General features: G+C 32.0%; 1 protein-coding gene across 1 annotated transcript in view; it reads left to right on the top strand.

The window, feature by feature from the left end:
• The window catches only part of LOC123703487 (forkhead box protein P1), a 70,812-nt gene that overhangs the window by 14,696 nt on the left and 38,274 nt on the right, over positions 1-17,842 (top strand). Inside the window, exons 2-3 of the mRNA XM_045651502.1 lie at positions 5,802-5,998; positions 10,975-11,001. Coding sequence (XP_045507458.1) covers positions 5,951-5,998; positions 10,975-11,001 — 75 coding nt within the window. The 5' untranslated portion in view covers positions 5,802-5,950. The remainder of the gene's footprint in view (positions 1-5,801; positions 5,999-10,974; positions 11,002-17,842) is intronic.

The following is a 17,842-nucleotide window of genomic DNA, read 5'->3' as shown; positions in this document are numbered from 1 at the left end:
TAGTCCATTGTTTTGTTTCGCAAGATAATTGCATAAGTGGTAAATAATTGCTTGCTTTGTACACAATATGTAGTTTAAAAACTTCTTTGTACTTAGTGGATTTTGCATTTCATGGAACTTTGGCTATGAGCCTACGTTCTCTAGGCAGATAGGTACCTAAACGAGTTTTATAAGTACATATGCATCTATTTATCTATCGATACTAATAACTGCTGGTCCGATTTTAGAAGATGATTCAGTACCTATTAATTAGACTAAGTATTAATTATCGAGGAAGGCTATATGCCATCACCCTTTAGACCACTAGGATCGGAGCAATGCGGGTAGAACCGCGGGGCATAGCATAAGCAGCTAGAATATTTATGAAATTACCCGTCATCTTCCCTTACCTATAAAAGAGTGTTTCGTACACGTATAAACACAGGCATATTTTTGTAATTCATTTCAAGGAGGTGAAATATGTAAATTGAACAAAGTAAGTAATGAACGACTGTCCGATAAAGTGGCGTTGAGAAAAACCGGAGGCAAAAAGTTAGTGCACTATATTTATTGTTATATAACATAGGTACTAGTTCTAGACTATAACTTATAATATACTAGTGGTCCGCCCCGGCTTCGCCCGTGGTACATATTTCGCAATAAAAGGTAGCCTATGTCCTTTCTCGGGTATCAAAATATCTCCATACCAAATTTCATGCAAATTGGTTCAGTAGTTTAGGCGTGATTGAGTAACAGACAGAGTTACTTTCGCATTTATAATATTAGTTGTATACGTAGTATATTATTATTAGTCTGTGATATTAGTAATAACTAATATATATAGTAGGTACTAAGTATACTGAAGTATCTAAGTTAAATAATTGGTGTTACTTAGTAGGTATTGATAAAAAATAGATTCATGTATAATCTATTCTATATAATTAAATATAAGTGGTGTTTGTTTAAATTACAGATAACAGCTGTTGATGAGGTTTTCCTGTAAACATTTAATTTAATACTGAGTAAATAAAATCATTTTAAAATAAAAGATAGATCAGTTAAGATTTTCTTTACCTATATATTGTATTGAGGAAAATTAAAGAAAAACTAAACATTTTCTTGTTCTTTTTTTATGTTGAATCATGGTTATTTTTAGAATTTAGGACATACTTGGCACAATTATTCATGCATATAAAATTTAAAATAACGTAAAATTAATTTAGACCACCTATTTAACTGACTTATTGTCAAGCCCACATTTTGTTCCATCCATCAACGACCAATCAAACATTCGGAAACCGGTTCTAACCAGATTTATTAGCATATGATTTCAAAAGATCGGCATATTTCCGGTTTTCCAATGACTTACCCTCAAATTTATCTCACAACGTACTTGACCAATTTTTTCCTTATCGCAAATTATGTTTATTCGTTTGCGAATATTTACAATTACATAAATGTTGATAAGATGTTATTTTTTTAAATAAACAATCAATTTATCGGCTTTGTTTTATATTTTTATAACAATAAGCTTGTTTGTAATTTCGGTTGATCTCATTCATGTTTAATATTTTTTAAGTAAGTAATTAATTTTGTTTGCCTCTCAATTTTAGGTACCTACCTATAATATAATATATCCTATACTAGCTGCGCTCCGCGGTTTCACCCGCGTGGCTCTGCTTCTGCGTGATGATAATAATTGATAGGTACATTATATTCCGTGTTCCTGCCTTCCTCGACAATTGGGCTAGGTATCTACCTACACTAACTCTCTCTAACTCTAACACCGAAAGAATTTTTCAAATCGGACCAGTACAGTTCCTGAGATTAGCGCGTTTAAACAAATAAATAAAGAAACTCTTCTGCTTTATAATATTAGTATAGATTAGGTATATAAAAGAACCATAGCCAAATAGAGAGCCATAGAACAGTTTTACAACTTTTTGTAAAGGAGATGATTGAAAAGGTGGCAAATAAAGGAACATTTTATTGCAGATTCTAAGAAGACAAAGTAGGTACCTAGGTAGGTATATAAAAAACCTATTTATCTACAATTTAAATTAGAACATAAAAATAAATTTTATGAAACAAAATAAGAGGAATGTTGATGACATTTACCTATTATTTTTTACAAATTGTTGATTGTGTTAGGTACATATAAATTACCATACTAGGTAAGTAGTATGACGGATCGTATCTATATGAATCTAAGATAACATAAAATGTAGCATTAGAAATAAACATAGGTATATAAATAATAAAAGCTGATTTAAAAATACTTTATGGTAATGTGGACGATAATGACTCAGCACAAAATTTGCATTTTTAAAACCTAAATGTAAATGTTGTTTCTATGATAAACATCTGAATAATCTTACATATAAAATTCCCGTGTCACAATGTTAGTTACCATACTCCTCCAATCGTCTGGCGCGATTCTCATGATATCGGGTAGGTCTGAGAATCGACTAACATCTATTTTTCATACCCGATGGCCGTAAGTGATAAGAGTAAGGCAGAAACTTGCCGGGTTAGCTAGTTGACTATAACACGTCCATAATAATATTTTAAGGTATAGGTTTTCTGTCAATACATTTAAATATATGAGACAACAAACGTTTTAACAATACATACTATGTAGTTCAAACGACTCATAATGGATCTTCAGCTGTTATAACCACATAAAATAACTACAAGACAAAATTTATTACCGGCTCGAAACGTGCAAACAACACTTTGTGTACAATGCTTAAACACATAGGCGGCTGTGAAAACACACGCACACATTAAAACAAGTTCACACAAAACAAACCAGGAAACGTATAGCGAAAAACAAACAGGGGTCTTTTGTGTTGTGTAAACAATCGGCGGGCTATGCAACAGGCGTGACGTTAAAAAAAACAAAAAAGATTCATGGTGTGTATCATAGATGGCAGTTATGTTCTGCGATTCGAGAATGCTTAGCAGTTCATTAGTGGCGGCATAGATGGCGTGATTGTCAATTTTGATTTTTATGGTCGCCGGTTTTATGTGGTTTGTCCGATAAAATCGATAGTGTGTAAAAACTTCGTACAACATCAGACACGGTCTATTTGATGTTTGCCGATATTTCTTTCTTTGCTTTTTTATGATACTGAGTAACATCGCAGGTCTATTTAGGCTGTGATTTATGAAAAAACTAAAAACTGGAACCCCAATTAATAAGTATGACCGACCCTAGGTACTCAAAGTAAAAGACGCCGCTATGTCTGTTAAAATTCTGACGTGGTTGTGCAAAATTAGACTCAAAGCTCACATTTTCACATTAAAAAATGTGAAATTTATTCCGTATTTTCTGTATGCTTATCTCTCAAAGTCTATTAACTCAAGGACTAACTAAGCTATGAAACAATTTGGCTGAATTTAAATGGTTGAATCTTGAAAAATGGAAATGTACCTAGATTTTTTTTAAATAAAAGTTAAGGGGATGAAATAAGTAATAGAAATCACCTACATGGAAGAAGTATTCGGTACACTATCTATGTAGATATGAAAGTTGTACGCCTAAAAACCTCGGCCGCGAAGCTGTTTAGACTTAAAAATAGACGTTTTATTTAAACTAGTATTAATCATTGTTTAGAAACAGTCAAAAGGCTTAGGTACCATTAAAAATGTTTATGTAAATAACTTGTATACCTAGGTACGTGTTATAACGCTTGTAATGCAAGGTCACTTCTGTTGGGGGTTATGTTTCGTTGTTACAATAACAATTTAGGTGTTTGGTTGAGTTGTGTCATGTTTGCAATATCGTATTACGATCCATTTTTCTCTACTTTAATCGAATATTATAATTTTTGTTTATACATTTCATATTTAAATACTATTGTTTTACCAATGATATTCCTACCTACAATAGGTACAGTACTACAAGTATAGCATTACCTGTGGTAAAACGTCAATAACTATGCAGAAAGCGGATCAATTCTTATCCCGACACATGCCCGTATACCTACTGTGATAAGACAGATAAAAATCAAATAATTACATAAATTACGAATTACGGTTTGAGAACGCGTTTATCGCGATTCATACCACCTATCTTTCAATCAAGGTTATCCGCACAGACAGACATGAAAACACGTGTAAGGCGGCAAAGAATTCGTCCTTTGACCGCTTTACGAATTTGATTATTTAAATAATCGCAATAAATACTAGCTGTGACCTTCGCGAAATGCAAAGTTATTTATACAACGCTTCGTGTTTCCGCATTGACACGTAAATATAAACGCAATTAAATATGTTTGATTGACGGAATAGTTTAGAAAATTGGGGGGACTAATTTATGAGAATTTGAGACCTACACAAATTGCCGACTTATTTGCAAAGGTGTCTGTTAATTATTTGAGGTTATTCTTGGGGAATTAAAACATGGAGCAACAGAGCAGATGTTTTGTGTGTTCGAACAGAAGATTAAGAATTGAGATTGAAGATTAAGAATTTGATTATAATATTACAAACGATGCTGAAGTTTGTACACTGAAGTAGGCTTTAACTTCGAAGTTCGATAGTAGATATTAATATAATAGTAATAGTCCTGACATAAGCATTTTATTTGCTTACTATAGTAGAGCCATTTTAATAGGCAACATTTGACAGTTCAACAAAATTCAACAACGTAACCTAGTAACGACGACATAGAATAACATGATATTTCGTTTTGTTAGAACTGCACATTTGCTTAACTTTTTTCAATTACGATTACATATTTATAATAATAATGACCGATAGAAGTTATTTTAAGATTTCATTTTACTGATAAACCATCCTAAACATAATAAACAATTTCTGAATTGAAGAACTGACGTCGCTACAATTTTGTGTCAATAAACTTTTTTTCTTTTTAAATACTAGAGACGTTACTCTAAAAATCGAAATCTGACATCTAGAATCGAATGAATTGATTACTTGTGAATAAAAATCATCATAAATTAATAAATTCGATTGACAAATGTTTCAAATCTGTATCGATTAATACACTTTAATCGATGTTTTTAAGCAGGTTACCTCTCTTCGAAGATAAAATTGATAGACGTCAAATGTTGCCTATTAAATTGGCTCGACTATAGGAGTGTTCCAATCACAAATTAGTTAAGGAATTTGAATTTGAATAGTAATATACAATTTGAATTAATATAATCATCTATCGTATCTATTGATAATAATCAAATACACACTCAATTCATAATTCTGAATTGTACACGTATTTTCATGCCTATATCTTTTATGCATGTTAACGTGAGGATAATTAAACATACCTCTCATTTTTGCCTACCATTAATTGGCAAATGTGCTAAAATATTCACAAGAAACAGAACTAAAGGTGAACGAACGTGCTAAATCTAATATCTACAATAATCTGTTCGTGATGTTGTCTCCAACAGTCAATACAATTCACATAATTTATGTTTATTTGCGTCATACAATCTTTCCGTGACATTATTTAAAAATACTTTATTTGTAAGCATGTGCCAGCTACGGTGTACAGCTCGAACTCGTTGTTTTATCCCATAAGCGTCTCAACTCCATTACTATTTCAAACGTCAATAATAATAAAGTATAATGTTTAGACAAACATTAAAATTATCTAGGATTCTATTAAAAAATGTAAGCATCCACCATCTGTTTTTAATGTCTGGGGCAAACGTGTTCTTATGTCTGAAAGTTTAAGGTCGATGTTTGTCAAGCGTTCGAGTGTGTGGCTCTCATCGTAACCCTTACTTAACATACTTAAAGCTATTGCCACTGGCAGTCGAGTTTATTATTGTTTTTCTGTTCTGTTACAGATTGTATTCAAAACATTGGACCCGTATCGCTTCAGTCATTTCAAGAGAACGACCAAGGTGTGCCGCTGGGTGCCGTTTGTGGTCACTGACTTTTACTATTATATATTGATCATTGTTGTGTAGTGATTCATATTATTTGTGATATCTGGATGTGTCTCCAGCGAGATGAAGACGATAATCATAAAATAGATGAAACGGTGAGTGAAATTTAGTATCTCTAAATAATTTTTAGTCGTAATATCGTACTGACGTAATAGGAAAGAAGATTTTTATGTAATAATTAATATTTTTACTGCCAATATCAGGTAATATTAAAAATATGTTTTTTTTTCTACTATCACATAATTAATCGATTACTAAGGCCGTTTTATTTTCAACATTTAGCACGATTAATAATAGCTTTATTCCAAGGCCTTTTATACAAAAAATTCATCCTTCAAAGGAGGAAGCTGTTTCGATGAAGAAAAATTCAATGACTTGCGATCTATATTGATGAGCTCGCGATTTTTTGTGGAAAAACATATTTTTAACTTAGCACCAATGTTAACAATATTTGGATGAAGGATATTTTTAAAAAGAAAGATATTGAAAGTGGTCTATAAAATTAAGGAATTAATCTATACTAATATTATAAAGCTGAAGAGTTTATTTGTTTGAATGGGCTAATCTCAGGAACTACTGGTCCGATTTGAAAAATTATTTCATCGTTAGATAGCCCATTTATCGAGGAAGGCTATAGGCTACATATCATCACGCAAAGACCAACAGGAGCGGAGCCACGCGGGTAAAAACGCGGGGCGCAGCTAGTATTTAAAAAGTGAAGTCCCGTGTCCCACTCCCCTAGTGGGGTAAGGGGCAGATGCATTATTCATACATATGTTTCACTGATCTATCTTCTTTAGGGACAAGTAAGTGATCAGCCTTCTGTTGCCCGCCAGACTGAGACCTTTTTTTTCTTCGTCTCCACCAGGAATCGAACCCAGGACCTCTGGGTTCTACGCACATGTGTCAACCACTTAACCAAGGAGGCAGCTAGTATATTTAATATAGGTATGTATAATTATATGACTTATTTCATGGGTATATAAAAATAATTCATTAACTTAAATTAAAATCAAATTCAATTTTGAAAATTATCTTTTTTGCGTGAAGCGTGGGGGCGTAACGTATTATAATAAATGTATGTATTCAAAATGAAACAGTTAAAAATGTACACATTAACGGTTTCAAAAAGGTTTTTATGATTTATATGAGTAGAAAATATACCGGTAGAATTGATAACCTCCTTTTTTTGAAGTCGGTTAAAAATAGGTATGTAATTCCCTATAGTTTTAAAGAAAGAAAGGGCAAGAATCCGGTGCATTTAATATGAACACGCCATTGGTTCTAATATAAAAATTATATGTAAGTAATACCTATATGTTTTACATCTATGATTACGCCTTACGTTATTTAAGATTAAACATAAAACACGGATCGTGTTTTCCAAACAGCAATTTGATGAAAAGGTAAACTTTTAACAGGCGGAGAGGTGGAATCTAAACAATTCGACCATATCACACTATCGATATTATAAACAAGAAAATCGATTGAAAACAACTATGTTACCCGAGCGTGGCCATTTTTATAAATATTGTGAAACTCAGATAAGAAACATTGTTTAAAAATAATGCAACTATTTTTAAAGACGTATGCAGACGATTGACATTTTAATAAATGTATCTATAAAAATCTAAATGATATATGTGATTTTGATTAACATTTTTTTTTGGAGCTTATATATGCTATATAATAGGTAAATAGATACATAATAATTAATAGATATCTAATGTTAATAGCGCTTAGATAGAGTGTAGCGTCATGGCATGTGAGGAGCTGATGATTTTGCTTCACTGTTTGATTTGCTCGCAATGAACGTACCTACATCCTTACTAATTTAGATGTTTTTAACCGACTTCAAAAAAAGGAGGAGGTTATCAATTCGGCCGGTATATTTTTTTTATGTATGTACACCGATTACTCCGAGGTTTCTGAACCGATTTACGTGATTCTTTTTTTGTTCGATGCGGGATGGTGTCGAATTGGTCCCATAAAAATTTTATTCGAATAGGCCCAGTAGTTTTTATTTTATGAGCATTTTTGTCTCTAGGTATTTGTAAATTTTGCAAGTGCAAGTTTGAAGTCGGTTGTTTTTAACGCAGTTATCACTTGTGTTTGTTTATTTTGTGTTAGGAGATAGTTAGGACGCTAGAGAGCGATACAGGCTTTTTTTATCGCGATTAAAATTCATGTTCGAGTTTCCTTACACTACGCATGCAAAGCCGTGGCGCACGGGTAGAAATTTAGTCAGTAATATAAATAATATATAGTATAAAACTAAGACGCTTTCCGTCGTGTCTGTCTGTCTATCTGTCCCTACGTATGACAATTTAAAAACTACTTAGGTACAGATTTTGATACGGTTTTTAATAGTGATTCTCGAGGAAAGCTTAAATTTGTAAATGTTAGTTCGATATAAAGCGGGCGAAGCCACTGTTTCAGATAATAATTATGTATATCTAACTGAAACCAACAAATGTTTTATTATTTATTAATAATTAATAAAAACCAGACTTCCTACGAGTCTAGGCTATTTTATCGTCCTGGTTATTACTTATTAGTCTAGTGAGGTGGTCTAGTCAGGTCATGTGATTCGATGTTTGTCTATCAGTCTGTATGTCAGTATGCTCACGATGTTTTGTTTAGTCGGTTGTGGTGTATGTGTGGATAAATTAACATTTTCCTTATAATAAACTGTGCGAGCTTTCAGCCGGTTTGCGCGGTTCACAACACTGAAGTGATTTTTTAAGGTATTTATATGTCTAATAACGTAGATCCTTATTATTATTTAATAAAATGGTGTAAGTTTTATTTGACAAAAGTAACGTGATAATTATAATTTGAATTTATTGGTAGGTATTTATCCATAAATATTACCATAGTTAAATTTTAACTATGACTATTCTCCTTGTTTTAGATACCTAATCAAAAATATATAAATATATTATCTAATAGTTATTTATTATATCATTTTATGTGTATAATTCTAACCAAACGTAATATTTTATCTAACATCGATGTATTATCACATACACAGCTAGTGACTATCAGCCAAGATAATAAGAATAAACACAAACAATCAATGCTTTGTTATAGGCATATTAAAATATTGTTTATATAACACTCTTTATTTATATTAATATAATTTATCAACGAGTTATCGGGACCTCCAGCTTTATTGTGACATTAGTTATTTGGTTAATATTTTCTATTTATTTATTGTGTTTTAAACTAGCTGAAACATGTGGCTTCCCCTAATTAAAAGTACGAATTTTTGGCCAAAAAAGCTCTTTAAAAAAAGCTATTTATTTTTATTTTATTTTTTATTTTTCTTTATTAGGGATAATAAACAGCAGAACAGTGGTTAATTGTACAATAAAACTTAATCTAAATACAGGTATAACTGTCCAACCAACAACGTTATCCACAGGATTGGATACATACATTTTTTTAACGTGCAACAAATGCTAATAAGAAAAAATAAATATAAATCTGCTATATAGGAATTAAGTATTAACATATATAGGTACAATAACAGCAAGGTTGTTGTTTCATAAAAAAAAATCTGTTATTTTAATGATAATTATTATCAGAAATTACAGATTGCATTATTTGTACCATGTCCCTATGTATATAAGTATACATAGGGACATGGTACATGGACAGGAACATCATTACATAGTATAAAACAAAGTCGCTTTCTCTGTCCCTATGTCCCTTTGTAAGCTTAAATCTTTCAAACTACGCAACCGATTTTGATGCGGTTTTTTTAATAGATAGAGTAATTCAAGGGGAAGGTTTTATTATGTAATTTATTAGGTTTTAGACAAAGCGGGCGAAGCCGCTGGCGGTAAGCTAGTCGTGAAAATAATTCTTCTTATTATACCTACTGAGTATAATATCTAGGTATTATCTAGAATCTAGATTGTAAAATTAGGTTTTCCCTCCAATTATAAATCTTGAGCATAAAGCAGTTAGCAATAAGGAACTTGATTAAGTCCTAATTACTTACATGATTATGAAAATACTAATAAGGTAGTTACTTATTAATACACTAGCTGAGCCCCGCGGTTTGCCTGGATTGCCCCGCTTCTGTTGGTCTTAGCGTAATGATAGCCTTCTTCGATAAATGAGCTATCGGAATAATTTTTCATTATTATAGTATTACAGTAGTTCTTGAGATAACGTTTAAACAAACAAATAAACTCTTCAGCTTTATAATATTATTATATTATAATATATTATAAATAATAAGTATAGATAATATAATCATACTAGCGGTCCGCCCCGGCTTCGCTCGTGGTACATATTTCGCAATAACAAGCCTATGTCCTTTATCGGGTATCAAAATATCTCCATACCAAATTTCATGCAAATTGGTTCAGTAGTTTCGGCGTGATTGAATAACAGACAGACAGAGTTACTTTCGCATTTATAATATTAGTATGGATATACAAGGGCCTTACAATTGTATGTAAATCTCATCTTAAAACTAAGCCACTGGACCATCTATAAGAACGTAATATTTATTTTTAAATTATCTTACTGATAATGTGGAATAACGGTCAAGGCATTTTGTGGATCACTTATTTTGGCAATACACATTGTTGATAAAATGTTTTCCTCATCATAAAGTTTTTTATGTTGCTAAGATGTTTTATTGAACAGTTTTAAATTTGTAAGTAGAGTATGTAGAGATAAGGCTGGTTGCAGAGCTTGACCGACCATCAGTGCGTACCGTCGGTCCTCTATATATATCTATACTAATATTATAAAGCTGAAGAGTTTGTTTGTTTGTTTGTTTGAACGCGCTAATCTCGGGAACAGCCGGTATTTTAATTATTTCGGTATTTAAAATTATTTCGGTGTTAGATAGCTCATATATCGAGGAAGCCTGTATATCATCACACTAAGACCATCAGGAGCGGATCAATGCGGGTAAAACCACGGGGCACAGCTAGTTTAAACATTACTACCAAGGAGGGGGAAAACGTAGCAGGCTACATATTAAAAATCCAAATTTAGGAAAAAGCATAGGAATTGAATTATCATACGATGTTTCTTTTATTTCCAGAGACCAATGGTGCAACTACCTCTTCTGGTAAGTAATATTCAGCATTTATTCCTACTATATAAATAAATTAACCAATATCAATGCAGGTAAGTAACAGAAAAAGTAGAATAACTGAGACTCAGAAGACTTTAATAATAACATTATCTTTAAACTCAAATTCAAACATTTATTTATTCAGGACTTCTTCGAGTAGCACTTTTGAAATGTCATATTTTTACATATCTAACATTTACCACCGATTCGGAAAGCAGTATCTATGGAGAAGAACCGACAAGAAACTCCATATAGTTGCTCTTTTCATCATGTAATTAAAGTAGCGTTAAGAGCTTAAATACTAGCTGACAATATACTACATACATACATATATATACATACATACATACATATAGATACATACTTATATATATCATAAAGTTTTGCTTACAATCTAATGTACATTAAATCATTTTAACTGAAATAATTATCTTCACCTCTATTCTAACACTTGAAATACATAAACAACAAAGAGGTTCTACAAAAAACCACATAATTCTAATCTTTACTAATAAAAAAGTACAAAATATAATGATTCTTTGTTACATTAAGACTTTAAGAAGTATTTCATAATCTCTCATAAGGGTCAAAGTTCACAATAGACTGAAGAACCTTGCGACAGTAGCAGCATCCGAAAAATAAATAGGGGTCACAATCTCAGAATTACTGTAAATATAAACAAATGATTATAGCGATTGATGACGTCATAAGTACATGGAAACGTATTCCTCGAATATTGTCTTACCTTCTAGAATATTCTGGAATACTTTCTTAGTTCTTACCTTCTCTGAGTTTTAGCTTATTTGTCTGTACCTTTCTTAAGTTGTTCTCCATGCATATCATATAATATCTATATATAAATGTTGAAAGCATATTAAAGTGTATGCTCATATTAAAAACTGAAGATTTTGTATTGTTTTATATGTTAATGACATGTAAAAGAGAAAGAAGACTACGGTCTACGGTCATCAACCCGGCTTAAAGCTCAGGCTACAGGCAAAAAAAATCAGGTACTTAGTTACGTAATATTATTCTATACATACAAAATTTTAGCCTATTTTCAGTACTTTTAGACAAAGATTTACATAAAAGTCCCTCTCGTCAGTTTTAAAATAAACTTATGTTAAAAAAACACGCCTTAGCTCATGAATTTATTGTATTATTGTTATATAATTTGTAACTATATTCTTGCAAATAAATATAATTTTAATTTGAATTTCAATTATTGTCACTGATCCTTGATAAATGTACAAAGTTTGAATTAAATCTGTCCACATAAGTCGGTCAAAATCAAGTCTAGTACCTACCTACACATATTATGTCGGTTACACAGATGAAACTAATAAAAGCGTGTTAAAACGAGGAAAGTCACGAGCAAAAGCTATTGCCTATAAACAACGTAACGATTTAACTCTTTTCTAGTTCTGGTTGTATAAAGGGTAAGTTTTTATTGGTACCACAAAAGTTAATAGCTTCTAAATGACTGTACCTAAGCATTTTCTTTACGACACTCAAAGGGTTGCAAACATAGTTTTATGACACTAGTTTATGGATTTATACCAAATCTTTATAAAAAACGTATTTATGGGAAAATAGATTTTATTTAGAAAATAGATTGAAAATCTGTGTTGCTTTATGCTATTATGCTAGGTAGGTACGATAAGAAATTAAAAATGGAGTTTCTAACGAGAAAAAGTTATAAAAAAGCGACTCTTTAAGCCTTGTTTCCACTTGAGCATGCTCAGGCGAATGAGCGGCTCATTTGGCCGAGCCGCTCAAGTGGAGACGCCTGAGCACGCGCGTGAGCGGCTCATTTGGCCGAGCCGCTCAAGTGGAGACGCCTGAGCATGCTCGGGCCGCGCGTGCTCAGGCGTCTCCACTTGAGCGGCTCGGCCAAATGAGCCGCTCATTCGCCTGAGCATGCTCAAGTGGAAACAAGGCTTAAGTAAACCGTGGCTAAAGTCGTCCAACACCTGGGTAGAAGCTTGTAATTGATTCATAAAAAAACTTGCTTAAAATATTATGATACATACTATTGGGAACTATTTTACACATAAAATATTAAACTCGTTTGGCTAAAATTTCGTGAGCCGATAGATGACCCGAAATAACGTATCCTATTATCCTCATAATAAGCGAGAAAATATCTGAAAAATTCTAAACCTTCTAGAATGAACTTAGAACAACTAACTAACCTTCAACTAACAATATTAAATTCTCAACGTCACACCTTCAAACTCAGAGGGATGTTTTAAATAAATTAAAAACTAAAGCCCAGCTCTATATAGATCTAAACCTAGTTATAGTCCAGGCTATATTCCCGCCGCCATTATTGTGTAGCTCATGAGATGAAGAAAATTTTCTTTACCGTAGATACCTATACTTTTTTTCTACAGAAAATAAGAAAATATGAAATTCAGGAGATTTAGTTTAACAACTATGTTTTTCATTTAAAAATATGATCAAGTATAAGTCTGAAGTATTTGTAATATTTATTTATTTATTTATACATCTTTGACTTACAATATTATGTTGTTTTTAAGAAAATATATCATTACAATTACTTAAAGTACCTACGGTCTACCAAAGTACATACCTATATCTACGAATTAAGTATTTGTTAAATTTATATGTATCTGCAGGCAGGCATATTTTTGTAACTGTGTTTGTAACAGGTGTCAGGTGACTGTTTTTGATTATTTGTAAGGTTTAAACTATTTATTTACAGAATTAATAGCTATGCTATTTATTACTTTTTATTATAGAAAAGTGTCACATTATCAAGGATCTATAACGATATTTTAAATAATTGTTTCCGTTAGAACCTACGGCTACCCAAAGTCTTGTCAATTAAAATAGCACAGAACCTTTATTGACTCTAAATTTGACTAGATTAAAGCAGAATAAACCAGATACCGCTAGAGTCTATTTTATATCAAACTGTGTTTTAAAAAATACATGAATATATAGGTACATACAGATAAAAAAAGAAGATTTATTATTTTGTAAACGAAAATAAAATTACAATATAAATAAATGTAGGTACATAATATACCACAATACCTACCTAGCTTATTTAACGACGAAAAGTACGTACATACCTAGCACAGACGATTTTAGCTACCTATATATTTAGCAGTATTTAATATTAATATTAAGTACATTAATCATGAACATTTTTATTAGATTTTAATTTGTAGGGATACATGCAAGCCGACCTTGAGTGCGAATTTTATCAAATCTCGAGACACGTGCAAATATTAAGTAGGTACGATTAAAAATAATTGTGTTTTTTATTTATATAATTATATTTTCCTGTTTTTAAACTAAAGCTATTTTGAGCTAATCTAGTATTTACCGGTTTAGCATAGGTACGTCATGTTGCCAAAAAATATCGAAGTTATATTATTGTCTGTAAGGTTAGAGTTATCAATTAATGTATTGTTTAAATACAGAGGGGAGGTATAAAAGGTTATTTTGATATTAAAATGTGTGGAAATAATAGTTGATAACTCCTGTATATTGTGGAGGAAGGCGGTCGCTTTTAAGAGGCAAAGGGCGTCACTGTTCAGTGGGCGGGACCCCGCCTACTCGCTCATAAGCGCTACTGCCTCCATCTTTTAATTTCCACGAGCCATAAAGAAAATTTCAACAGAACACTGACAATATTTTATTTATCTTCGCGTATATTTTGTTAGGATTTCTGCTCATATTGTTAGTGATCTACGTGATGTTAATGTCAACATATAAGAATAACGCATGTTAATTATTACAATTGAGTTTTTACAGTGGCTAGGTGGAGTTTTCTAATTTATGTGCGTAATAATTATATTGTTAAAATGCTATTGTTTCATTGTTAGATGTAATAAAAATAAAAACTAGTTTATAAGAATGTAAATATTAAACATAAGCATGTAGGTAGATATAGTGTAAAAATAATAATTTAAATTTGTTTTTTATGTCGTTAAGTGAAAGTAATGAAATTGACATAATAAATAATGATAACAAATTCTGTTTAAATTACATAAATTAATACAATAACGCCCATAATGTAAGTCAGTTATTTCGTATTTTTCTCGTTAGATAGGTAAGTGTCCATAATAATAAGCAGTGCAAAGGAATCGATATACCAAATCAATTGCTAATAAAAAAGTCAATGTCCTATACCGGGACTGTCTATTACATAGAGATTCGGCAACGAACAAAATTCGGATACTCATAGTTGACAGATATTAGATGTCCCAGTTTGGTAGACCAAATAATTTTTCGATCTCAATGCTTTTCTGCAATAATTTGAAGGAGATACCACTGATTTGGAAATCAATTAAACTGCTGCTCTACTAATTATGATTTCACGATTTTTTAGCCGTCCGATTAGGGCCCTTCTGGCCTCCTCCACTCAAGCGACAGCTCAAGCCGAGGTTCGTGGTCCCCGTCAAGGGGGGACGCCCTTGTGCATGTCGCTACCAGGGTGAACCTTCAGTTCACCCCCGCGTCCGCGTTAAAATGTAGTAGCCCTTCTGGCTAACATTGAGAAACACAAAAAAAAAAAAAACGATTTTTGAGACCTTAACCATAGACTTTACAATTAATTATATTTATTTTATCAGCAGAACATTAATTGAATGACGTGTGAATAATTTAGACCTCTCGCATTTATTAATTTTATTACTTAATATTATCTAAATTGATAGGTACATAAAGTTTATCAATGTAAACTGATATTCACCAATATTTATTGTTATAATACAACTTATAAAAAAGCTAGATTGTTTTCTCATAAACACATTATTTCAATTATATTTAAATTCCATTTTTTATTTTATCGTTGATATTTTAAATGTTTTACAAATTAAGCACATGCAAATGATAATGTAACAATCCTTTAGATAATAAGATATAGGTACAATTCGAACAAAAATTTTGGAAGAATCTAAACTCAATATTATTTGCATTACACAAAAACTGAATTAATTTTTTTTGTATGTAGTAAACCAAGTACAGTTAATCTAACCGTCAATGTTTTTATGATGTTAGTTATATTTTTGGCTAACTTAATTCTATTTTGGTTAAAACGATAAAAAATGATAGGTTTAAAAAAATGTTTTTCTGTATATTCATTATTCGGTTCGGTGTGAATGTATAGCCGCGCATGCGCAAACCAATCCTATCGAATTATAATTGAAATAAATCCGTCTTCAAGACTCTACAATTGCTTGAAGCCACAACTGATTGCTACCCTTTATCATCCCCTATGTTTCAAAACTTACCCTTAAATTATTTTTATGACATCAATAATATTATTTTATTATTTATCTTTCAGAACGAAATAGCTTAAACCTCGTGCGTATATTTCTCAATATTTATAATATTGTAAAGCTTGCGATTTGCGTTTACGTATTGAGTTTTAAATGGGAGCGTCCATTTAAAAATCTGCAAGAAAAAATAAATATTTGGAATCGTCGATAGCATTTTAGCCGCTCGCAGCGCGCATGCGTGCCGCCCGAAACGTTTCCCTGTCAGAAATATGCAAATTAATCTATAAAAAAGCAATTTAACGAATCCACTACAACATCTCCAGAAGCTTATAAATCTAGTTGAATTTCGTGTTATTTAGCTGTTATTTATAATGTGTAGTTGGTTGGATGCGTGGCGGGGCAGCGTAGTGGCATCCCTGTCTGGGGCCACGGCGCATGCTCGGCTGAAATGTTTATATTATTTGTATTTGAGCTGTGTATCACGTAAACTATAACTACCACAGCCGTAGCGCCAATACTGAGGGCAGTGCCGCCCCTCCCCGCGCCGGTAGTTAAATATTTCTTGCTTATTTCGACGAAGCATTGTTGTTGCCGCCGCGTCGAAGGCTGTTGTGTATTGTTTAGATGCGCGCTTTCCAAGCAAATATATTTTTTTATCGGATACTTTGTAGCCAGTAACTTTGGTTAACGAGTACGTTATTTTCGATTGTATTTTATTGAAATGCAGCGCGTTGCAGTGTTGTAAATAATTTGCATTCTGAACTGCATCCGAGTCGGTACTTATGAGTGGTAGTTTTTGTCGCTGTAAAGTGTCGGTTTTTTTAATTTAAACGTAATACCGATTAATTATGGAGATGTTTTCACGAATTTAATGCGTCGTGAGTGATGTTTGTTGAGTTAATTTTTTTGAGTTCGCCTCGGGTTTGATTTTATTTGCGGCTGGATTATTTTTATTATTTTGGTGGTTTTGGAAATGATTCAATTGTACGTAAGTAATAAATTCAAAATTTTAAATTTTAATCATATCATCAAAATATAGATTAAAAACAATTAATATTACATTCACAGTACATTTCGAATAAAATAGTTGCCTATAAAAATAATTCTCCAACCAGCATTGGCCATTACAAATTAAAAACTAAACGTATTTCAAAAAACGAACGCACCGCGAAAATGGCGCGGAAAAGTTTCAGCTGTAACTTATAAGCACGTGGCTCGTCGCTCATGTGCTCCCGACCAATCACGGGTGTCGCTCATAAGCGGGCAGCCAATCGCGAGCCCCTATTCAGCGCTGCATTGAACAGCTGATAAGAGACGAGCTTTTTGCGTTCGAAATTATTCGAAACTTCATGTTGACATTTTAATTTTTTTAAGCGTGTTGCATAGGCTATGGAATTTTCGTTCTTTTTTTTAAGAAGGTGCCAAGGGTTGGCCGCTGGATTGAACAGTTTTTATTAGTAGTGTTTTATTAATTTAATTCATAGTGTTTCTGAATATGATACTATTATAATTGTTAATTTCTATTTAAGTAGATTTTATAGGTTATAATCGAAATTCGTAGTTACGCACTTGTATTT

This window comes from Colias croceus, chromosome 26, assembly GCF_905220415.1.
Source record: "Colias croceus chromosome 26, ilColCroc2.1".
Classification (NCBI taxonomy): Eukaryota; Metazoa; Arthropoda; class Insecta; order Lepidoptera; family Pieridae; genus Colias; species Colias croceus.
This window is presented reverse-complemented; position numbering and strand designations above follow the sequence as displayed.